The following is a 10,364-nucleotide window of genomic DNA, read 5'->3' as shown; positions in this document are numbered from 1 at the left end:
GTACTCTTGCTGCCAAAGACAAGGTTAGACTCCAACCTATCATCCGCTGTGCTGAGGGGGTGATTGCCTGCAACCTGCCATCCCTCCAGCCAGGACCTGCATGCCTCCAGGGCCCTGAAGCAGGCAAGAAAGATTGTGTCCGACCCCTCCCACCCGGGAGGTCAATCTCTTTGAACTACTCCTCTCCGGCAGGAGGCTGCGGTCCATCAGGACCAAAACCTCGCCATAAAAGCAGCTTCTTCCCGACTGCTACCAGCCTTTGCATCGTTACTTGCACATGACCTTTGTATTGTACATAGGATCTCACTGCACATACATAAACACAACGCACATACATTCTTGCACATATACTGTATACACATTGCACATCATTTAGCATTTGCCCTTTGCTCCCTGCACTAGGGTAATATATATTTTGCACTGTCATTTGCACTGTTCTGTCTAGTCCTTGCACCATGTCTATTGTTGTCTATCCATTAGTGTTATGCACCAACTGAGCTGAACATGTTCCTAGTATGTGTAAAAACCTACCTAGTATAATAAAATTAATTCTGTGGATATGATTTAATATAGATTAACATGGGCCCAATATACATTTAAACACACATATATCATCTAAACATGTAACAGTACAGTTAAAGGGGAATGTCAATGGAATAACCAATGTCAATGTTGAATTATAAAGGGCTTTACTGAAAAAGTGCATTATACTAATCGACCACCTGCACAAATATCTGCTGTGTCGTACGGGAGTTCTCATCGGTGATTTCATTGCACTACAAACACTGATGGTACTGCATTACCCACATCACCCTGCGTCATGGGCTTACTGTTCCAAAATGGCTGCGTTCATCAGAAAGCGTGGTTCCGTTACCTATTATAAGCAATGAAACAACACAATTCTTGTTTGGAACATATATATTAGCAACACCTACATTATTTAATGTAAGGTTGTAATTTCAATGCAAATGGGTAGAATACGAACGATTGTCAGCTTTTCTGAACCAGAATGGCATCTTGACTGTACCCCGTAAACTGAATAGGTACATAGACGGGTGCGTTGAAAGCACTATGAGCCAATGAGAAGGCACTAGATTTTGCTCGATCAAAATAATAGCCAATCACGAAAGTTTTATCGGTAAATATGGTTGCTGTCCATGTTCCGGGGCACGGTCAACATGAGAACGTTTCCTTGCAGTGGTGCATGGTGGTACAACGAAGGAATTGCTGAAAATTTTAGAGGTTCGTATATAAATGTGTTTATTACCCAGTGCTCCTTATTCCCACAGTCATTTCCAGTTTGGTAGGCGAGAGCAGGCAGTCAGAGCGGACATTTTACATCAGATATTTAGTTCTTTTAAACCAGTTTCACAACTTTGTGGCCAAAATCTTAGTAGCTGTCAAGTCACGGCTCTGAACCCCGCGTTCTCTTGTTTGCCGCTGAATTGCGCTAACTAGTATTACTCATCGTTTTACAGTTAATTGTGTAATTAACTTCGTTTCAGTAACACACATTATGCCACTGTGCCAACAAATGTGTGTTGATTGCATACCCAATGACAGTGTTATTAAAATGTGCTTGTCAACGTTACATTTGAGCTTTTTCAATCACACGTGACAAGTAAGCCGGCTAGCATTCAGTTTATTGCTAGCCTACACCTCACAGTTTGTAAACAGTGATGATCTGGCTACCTTCAATAAAGAAGTGTATGTACTTGTATAACGTTTCGTGTTGTCTGTCTGTGAAGGGTTAGCATGCTGCTGGCTCAGATCAACCAGGACTCACAGGGCATCACCGAGTTCAATAATACAAGTGGAGACACTCAGCATGTTACGTTCTGTCTGTCCGAGGCTGTCCAAGGTATGTCCATATGCCTCTGAAACAGACGAGTAGCCCTTGTTGATGTGAGTGCAAAGAAAAATAAATGAGCTTTCACTGCTAACATGCTGCACTATTAAAAAAGACAAAATATCTGCCATGCTTTGGTGCTATACTTAGATGGTGAGCAGATGATGGAGAGCATGGACACTGTGAGTTTGCAGGCAGTGACTCTCGCGGATGGGTCCACAGCTTACATACAGCACAACCCTAAAGGTAATTTCACTGTCCACTATCTCCCCTGTTTATGAATAATAATTGTTGCGTAACCAGGGGTGTAGTGGTAAAAGAAAGAGGTGGGTAAACTATGAACTCTGAGTTGGGCGGGGGTTACACAGTGCACAGGGTGCCATGAAAGCTATATTGAATGAATGAATGATGCTTTATTCACGTCATGCCATGTGCATTACCTGCTGCTCGTGTTTCATGTGGCATGTGAACATGGTCTCCCTGAGAAGCTATCAGAAGCTTATAGTAGGGAGCCATTTGACATTCAACACAGACAGTTTAGACGCATACAAGTACACGACAGTACAATCATACTAGTTTGTTTAGGTGACTTGGGAAGGTGTTACTCCAGATAATATTGCAGTAATTTAAAGGAGGTTCAAATAGAGTTTTATATAAGGTGAGGAGGACAGAACAAGGTAACAGGTGTCTCAGTTTGAAGAACAGACCAACATATTTGGATAGTTTATATACCAGATGATCAATGTGACATTTCAAGTTTAAACAATCATCTATGAGGACCCCAAGAAACTTGGTGGAATTAACTCTTTTTATTTCCTCCATATTGATTTTGATCTGCAAGGTCATGGTCTCCATATTTTTTTGTTTTTTGATTGAGCCGAATATCATGTAATTTGTTTTGCTTATATTAAGAGATAGTTTATTTACTCTGAACCACAAATCCACATCCAGTAATTCTTTATTTAGCAAGTTTTGAAGTTCATGGATATTACTGTGAGATATGAATAGGTTAGTGTCGTCTGCAAAAATTACTTTATGGAGTAAAGTAACCGCCAAGTAGCGGTGATCAACTATATATCAGCTATTCCTAGCTTGCTGGTGAACGGAGTTTCACCACAGTATCAGTCATGATTTGCTCTAAATCCAGTAGCTAAGTAGCCTACTCCTCACTTGCTTGGCAGTCAATTAATCTCGTTGTTTGTCTACAAAATGCATGATGATTGCTAGCCACTGCTGATGATACTGAAAGACTGCAACCTAACTAGCCTCCATTAAGTGTCATCAACAGTTAGCTACCTAGTGTAAATGGGACAACATAGCAACAGGCTAAACAAACATGTTTTGCGCTCACTTTCTGATCGCGATCTTTTGCTGGCATTGGCAGTGGGGGGCTATATTCATTTGAATCCTGTCACGTAGCTAACGCATAGCTGTCTGTACCCTTTTAGCAAGCATGCGGGCCCCAGACAACTCTGCTGCGAGCCCACCTACCACACAGGTGACTTGGTTGGTCACACAGACGCCGTAAATGCTGATAGCACAGCGCAATTTTAAATATACTACGGCTTCCGCTTGAAAATCAATAGGCAACTCTTAACTCCAGAAAATGTTACTGCGTAAACTCTATTTAGAGGTGCGTCAACGCTATTTAGAGGTGGGTAAACGCTATTTCATGTAGGAGGTGCGTAAACTGTGTTTATGTGTGTTAAGCCTCCACTACAGCCCTGTGCGTAACTAATGGGCATGTTTTTGTGTACGCTAAAGTCCCTTCTGTATTAAGATCAGACCAATTGAGGAGTTCAGTCTCTATTTCAGATGGCAAGTTCATGGATGGACAGATCATCGAGCTGGAGGTTGGGTCTGCTGCCTACGTCCATCATATCTCAAAAGCAGGTCTGTCTCCGCCACCCTCTCACCCTCCCACAATATAGGCTGTGTTCCGAATCGCATACTTCTACTTCTTACTACCAGTACCTACTACAGCTGCCCTTAGAAAGTACGTACTTTGCAAGCAGTAGGTATCCAATACTACCTTGTCAAAACATTGTGCCTTGAAATTTGCCCACATCCGTCGCTGTCCATAACGCGACATTCGTCTACAGCTGTCATGACTCGCACATGTGACGCACATTTCCGCTGCGCACAGGATTGTGGGTCAGAATAGCCAGAAAAGCCTGCTGGCTTGCATACTGCAAAATACGACCGGATGTAGTAGGACATCCTGGTATTTTTGCCATACTGCATGTGGCATACTATGTATTGGGACATACTACATCCTGTTTTGGCATACTATATAGTAGGGTAGTATGTGATTCGGAACGCAGCCTTAGTACATACAGGAAATGGCCAAATAAACATGTCTTCCGCATTTCTTCTCAGAGGAGGCCAGCAGGTGGACAGGCTCCCCACTGTGTGATGTCATAGGAGGCGATGGCCTGCGATTGGAGGACGGCCAGGCTGTGCAGCTGGAAGACGGAACCACTGCTTATATCCACACGCCCAAAGGTTTATGTTTTTCAATCAAATAGTTTTATTTAGAGAACAGAATCACCATGCAGCATGGGCTCAGTACACTTTACAGTTAAAGGAATACATAAAAAACATATAGCAAACAATAATACAAATTTGAAATAAAACAACTAGGCTACATTAATGTTGAGAGGATAATAAGTCAAAACATTTAAAATAACCACATTAAAACCAGTTAACACCAATGTTGCAGGGATGATCGGGATCCCTAGTAGTAGCCTACAGAAATTTGTATTATTATTATTGTATCTTTTTATTATTGTATTATCTATGCACTTTGAGATTTCTCGGAATGTAAAGCGCACTACAAATAAAATGTATTATTATTATTATTATGTTAAAAGTACAACAACCGCATTAAAGTTCTAAGGTCTATGTTTGGCTGTAATGAAGGTAACCAGGTTTGACTCCCTCAGTCCTCTGGATACTGTTATGAAACCTTGGGATGATCTAACCTCTTATCCTACCCCCACAACCGTCATTTCCTGAATTGACGGAACTGAACTTAAATGCGTTGTAGTCAAAAACTCTAGCGTGCGGATCATAAAATCAGTGGTAAAATCACTCCCTCTATAATGTCTACAGAGACCTACGACCAGAACACGCTGCAGGCGGTCCAGTTGGAGGATGGTACCATGGCCTACATCCAGCACACGGTGCACATGCCCCAGTCCAACTCCATCCAGGCAGACGGCTCTGTGTCAGACTTCAACGATGACGCCGTGGACCCGGATGCCATCAGCGTGCTGGAACAGTACACAGCCAAGGTAGTCTGACTATGCCATGCGTGAACTTTTTCTGTACAGTGAGTGGCATTGAGCTCGTCACCGAGCTGATATGGGCAAGGTTTTTCACATAGCTGCATAATAATACTGCTGTTAATCCATGCACCAACCTGCTTCCCTCCATCTCAGATTGAAGCTGAGGAATGTGTCACAAACTCTGCTATGATGGAAGCTGAGCTAGGAAGGGCTGTGCATATGGAGGTACTGTATGCTGTTAGTTCCTCCACTGTGATATGTCCCACATTTACTGCTGCTACAGCAGTATATATACATTACAGTATGTCCTGGCCCCGCAGTGGTGGAATGAACTGCCCACTGATGTCAGGACAGCAGAGTCGCTGCCCATCTTTCGTTGCACGCTCAAAACTCATCTCTTCAAGAATTACTACAACAATCCTCCCTCCTAAGCACTTGTTGTATTACACTGTACTTTAGATTGCTATTCTTGCACTTTGCCTTCAGCACTAGATTATGCTCTTAGTCACTTGTTTTAGAAAGAAGATGCACTTGTGAGTTCTGGCAAGTAGTAGTACATTGGCTTTTCCTACGTTAAATTGTTAAATTGTACGTTTGGATAAAAGCGTCTGCTAAATGACTAATGTAATGTAATTATTTACCAATGTCTCTGACAGATTTTTCGACAAAGATACGGGGCTGGCAAAAGGGAGAGCACAGCTAAGAAGAGTTTCCATTGTGATTATGAGGGCTGTGGGAAACGGTACACTACAGCGCACCACCTGAAGGTACAGTACAAACATTCACTCTATACGTACAGTAGCCTTCACCCTAATCTACCACACCTACCACTTCACTCCCATGGAGTGTTGACGACTGGGGAGTTAAGAGTTTTGTGTGCTCCTGTTTGACCTCTGCAGGTACATGGAAGGGTGCACACAGGTCACAAGCCGTATTTATGTGATTTCCAAGGTTGTGGGAAGAAGTTTGGTACAGGTAAAAACAATTGCCAATGAATTCAAGATAAGCTCAAGCTTTTTTTTTTTTGAGAGAAACATTGAGATTTTAAAGGGTCCCTTATTTAACTCCCTATTCAAAATGTATTTGTCTCAAGGGTACGGCTTGAAAAGTCACATCAGGACACACACAGGGGAGAAGCCGTACCAATGCCAAGAGCTGGCCTGTCGGAAATCATTCAAGACGTCAGGTGACCTCCAGAAGCATGTCAGGACCCACACAGGTACCCAGAATACTGTTCAGACTTAAAATCATGGTATAGGGGCGACTGTAGCTCAGTTGGTAGAGTGGGTAGTTCAGTGATCGAAGGGTCAGTGGTTCGAATCCCAGCTCCGACTGTCCACATGTCGAAGTGTCCTTGAGCAAGACACCTAACCCCAAATTGCTCCCAATGAGCAGGTTAGCACCTTGCATAGCAGCTACCGCCATTGCTGTGTGAATGGGTGTGTGAATGGGTGAATGAGAGGCCATTGTAAAGCGCTTTGAGTGCCGCTAAGGTGGAAAAGCGCTATATAAGTGCAGTCCATTTACTATTTACCATATTGTCGGATGGCAAAGGGCAATGGAGAATATGATTAGAATGCATTCTTGTGCTAGACTGTTAATCATGTCCTCTGTGCTGTAGGTGTGAAGCCATTCTCGTGCCCGTATGAGGGGTGCGGAAGGTCATTCACAACCTCGAACATCAGGAAAGTGCACATTCGCACACACACTGGAGAGCGGCCGTACTATTGCTCCGAGTATGGTTGTGGGCGCTCCTTTGCCAGTGCCACCAACTACAAGAACCACATCAGGATCCACACAGGTATATTTCTACCCCTTGTCCTGTACTGTTCAAATTCACAGAGGCATCGTTATCCGTGATCCTTGTAGTAATGTTGCTTGGCCCGTGTGATAGAGGGACGGTGTGTGTGTGTGTGTCCTTCCAGGAGAGAAGCCGTATGTATGTACAGTCCCAGGTTGTGACAAGCGGTTTACAGAATACTCAAGCCTTTACAAACACCATGTGGTCCACACACCGTGCAAGCCTTACATCTGCAACCACTGTGGGAAGACCTACAAGCAGATCTCCACGCTGGCCTTACACAAGCGCACCGCACACAACGACACCGAGCCCATCGAGGAGGAGCAGGAGGCCCACTTAGAACAACACGCAGGTCAGTCAAGAGGCTTTAGATTTCAGACTTCAGAACCAGCATAGCTTCCTCCCTTTCCCACCCCTCACCTCCATTTTGTCTGTGCCGAGATTGTTACCATAACTACCAAGTACAAAAGGCATGTTCACGTGATCTTTGTGGTGACCTCATAAGCATCAAGTTGTCTATGACCTTCAAAGTCTGACTTATGCCTCTTGTTCACTCAAGGTGTGTCAAAGACCACTGTTCTGCCCCTTATCAGGACGGCTACCAGTGCAGTCATGTGAGGATTTTTGTGAAATCTCAAGGTGTTTGTTCATGTGATTTAGAAGTCATTGATGACTCTTCGGTGACCTTTACCACAATGGTTGGAGAGGCAGAGGACGAGTCTTGCTCCGAACAGATGACTGAAGCCAAACAGCATGTGGCACTCATCACACAAGATGGAAACCAACTGGTTAGCTAGCAAACTCTTTCTCTCTTCCTCTCTCTCTCCATTCAAAGGACACACACCCCAACCACCCCTACCAGTATATCTGCCCACTCTACTATTTTACCTGCCCTGATTCATGAAGAGCAGGTGGTGTTCAAACCCCTCCCCCACTCTTCCGAAGGTCAGTATTTCTGAAGCTGATATGCAGGCGTTGGGGGAAACGATTACCATGGTAACCCAAGATGGCACCACCATAACTCTGCCAACCCGTGAAGCAGTGATGATGGTGGCAGATGGGACAGAGGGACAGGTGAGCTTTACTGGAACTTTACACCCCCCCTTCTCCAGTGTGTCCCTTTACATGCCTAGCTTTTAGAAATACACCAAACTTGCCCGTTGTGGAAATTAATAGAACTGGGTTCTTTACAATTAATTATTTATTTATTTCACCTTTATTTATCCAGGGGAACCCATTGAGACCAAGGTCTCATTTTCGATGGTGCCCTGTTTACACCGCATTAGAAACGGCAACATATACAAAAGTCAACAACATATACAAACAACTACATACTGTACACAGAAGGCAACATTGTTTAAAACACACTCAAGACTCTTTATAGTGCAGTAGCTTATTTTTTAAAAGCACCCAAGGTGACTAAGGCATCCATTTTGAAAGATTCCTGGAACTCATTCCATGCCATGGGAGCACCATAACTGAAGGAAAAAAGTGGAGCGCTTCACGAATTTGCGTGCCAATTAACAGAGTCCCCTTTTCTCCTTCCTACCCTCTGCCTTCTCCTCAGGGGGAAGTCGTGACCTCCGATCTGGAGGCCTTCCAGGGCTCTCGTAGCGAGCTGGGGGTCACTCTACTGGCCACCTCAAACGGCACTCAGATCGCTGTCCAGGTAGGCTACACCCTCTGCAACAGAACGAGCTGCAGCAGAATGGGCCAGTGAGGAGCAGGGGGCCCCGACACCCTCACAAAACATCACCGTTTTTATGACGCTGTTTTTATCTGCTCCGCCTAGGGCTGTTACGCACCATGTGAATTCCTTTCAGGTGACCACTAACCTTGTGGTTGACATGGCTTGCGATGACACATAGATTTCCTACAGATATGTGAATCGGGGGGGGCAGAGAGAGCTGTCTCGGGGGTGGGGTGGGGTGCGCGATTCCCATTTCGCACAGGGCCTCCCAGACGGGCCTGTTCCCGATCACTAGTATGGCCTATCCATGCCATGCTATTAAAAAAAAAAAAGAACATTGGGCCTCATTCACCAATATCTTCCTAAGTTCTGATCTTAAATTTCTTCCTCAGAATGTTTCTAAAGAAAGCTCCCGTCTTATTAATAACGTGTTCGTAAACTGCTGGATGAGTTTGCACCAGCCTTATAATGATGAATCCCATGGTTTCGGAAGTTGAAAGGGCGTGGCCACTCACCCGAATTAGCATAGGTAAACTCCCCGCTAGCCCCATATAAGGATAGGCAACTACAGGGTCGTGCACAGATGTCACTTGAATGAGGCCCATTGATCACTGGTTTGGATATTAAGTGTTACATTTCTACCAGTTTTGCAAATGCTTCTGTTCTGTCCTGGCTATCCCTTATAGAATAGGCAGTAGGTAGGTTTACTTGATCCCTTGGGCGATATTGCACAAAGAATGGTGGGTATTTGCTTTCACTGAGTGGTCTACTCAATCTCTATTGTGATGTTAAGAGACATTCTAAGTAGATTAAATTGTCAGTTTGAAACCCAAGAACTTGATGATGGAGGAGATAAAGGATGTGATTGTTGAACCTGAATATTCAGTGGATTGATACACATTTTTCTTTCTCTTTGTTTAACCCCTTGTTAGCTCAGTGAACAACCCACGCTAGAAGAAGCCATAAGAATAGCATCCAGGATACAGCAAGGAGAGACTCCGGGCTTAGAAGATTAACCATGATTACATTCACTTCCACTACTCGGGGAAACATTAGACTGGACGAGACAGACACATGTAAAGGCTCCTGGTTTTACAGTGTGCTGCATTGAGGAAATGGCTTGTGAATCAAAACATGCTATTATTCCGTTCATAAACATTTTTGCTATCCTCGTTGATTTTTGAACCTCTCTTATTGCAAATTGTGTTCTTTGTATATAAACTGTATTCTGTGTATATAAACATCTAAATTCTATGAATCCAGACATATTTTACCATTGAATATTGTACAAATAATGGGATTCAAGTTGCTTGTTAAATAAAGCAGGACAATTATATATTTGCACTTTTCAGCTTGTTAGTCAATCTGTGTACTTAGAGTTTAATTAGATTGTATGTTCGCAAGGTAAGTGGTGTCAATGATACAGTGGGGGAGATCAGGATCAGAGAACGGTGGTTGGCTACTGGACAGAGCAGAATGCGTGACGTAATGACGGCACGTCCCCCGGTTTAAACTCGAGAGGGACTCTCCCATTGGTTGAAAGTTGGAATAACGGTCGCGGGAAGCAAAGCAGTGGGCTGGACGTGAGTTGTGTGATAACATTTAGCGTATTTCGTAACGTTAAACAAACGTTTGATATGAGTATGTGTGCATAGACAAGACAACGTAAGTCGCCTGTATGTGATTTTTTAAAATATATTTTGGCGTAAACTAAGTTAACCGGAGTTCTAGGTT

The 10,364-nt window shown here is 43.7% G+C and overlaps 1 protein-coding gene across 2 annotated transcripts; it reads left to right on the top strand.

Annotated features, from left to right (window-relative positions):
- Window positions 1-1,752: 1,752 nt before the first annotated feature.
- On the top strand, window positions 1,753-9,822 carry LOC311307718 (zinc finger protein 143-like). Of its 2 annotated transcripts, XM_084436578.1 has the most exons (15): window positions 1,753-1,861; window positions 2,000-2,095; window positions 3,653-3,742; window positions 4,229-4,354; window positions 4,964-5,145; window positions 5,293-5,364; window positions 5,796-5,906; window positions 6,039-6,114; window positions 6,233-6,358; window positions 6,761-6,940; window positions 7,065-7,292; window positions 7,601-7,728; window positions 7,886-8,014; window positions 8,508-8,609; window positions 9,563-9,822. In XM_084436578.1, the coding sequence occupies exons 1-15, from the start codon at window positions 1,756-1,758 to the stop codon at window positions 9,644-9,646; spliced, it is 1,836 nt and encodes a 611-aa protein (XP_084292704.1). In that variant the 5' UTR covers window positions 1,753-1,755; the 3' UTR covers window positions 9,647-9,822. The 2 variants fall into 2 exon arrangements, with proteins under 2 accessions (XP_084292704.1, XP_084292705.1); XM_084436579.1 differs by lacking the exons at window positions 8,508-8,609; window positions 9,563-9,822 and having other exon boundaries at window positions 7,891-8,012.
- The last annotated feature ends 542 nt before the right edge of the window (window positions 9,823-10,364 follow it).

The sequence above is a fragment of the Borostomias antarcticus genome (assembly GCF_949987555.1).
Source record: "Borostomias antarcticus genome assembly, chromosome: 4".
In the NCBI taxonomy this organism is placed as follows: domain Eukaryota; kingdom Metazoa; phylum Chordata; class Actinopteri; order Stomiiformes; family Stomiidae; genus Borostomias; species Borostomias antarcticus.
The sequence above is the reverse complement of the archived record's forward strand: the minus strand, read 5'-3'. Positions and strand labels throughout refer to the sequence as shown.

Bases quoted from the DNA above. Each gene is read 5' to 3' on its own strand.
- LOC311307718 (XM_084436578.1), top strand. From the start codon at position 1,756: ATGCTGCTGGCTCAGATCAACCAGGACTCACAGGGCATCACCGAGTTC. The intron at 2,096-3,652 runs GTAATTTCACTG...TGAGGAGTTCAG, and splicing joins CATACAGCACAACCCTAAAG to TCTCTATTTCAGATGGCAAG. The intron at 6,115-6,232 runs GTAAAAACAATT...ATTTGTCTCAAG, and splicing joins TGGGAAGAAGTTTGGTACAG to GGTACGGCTTGAAAAGTCAC.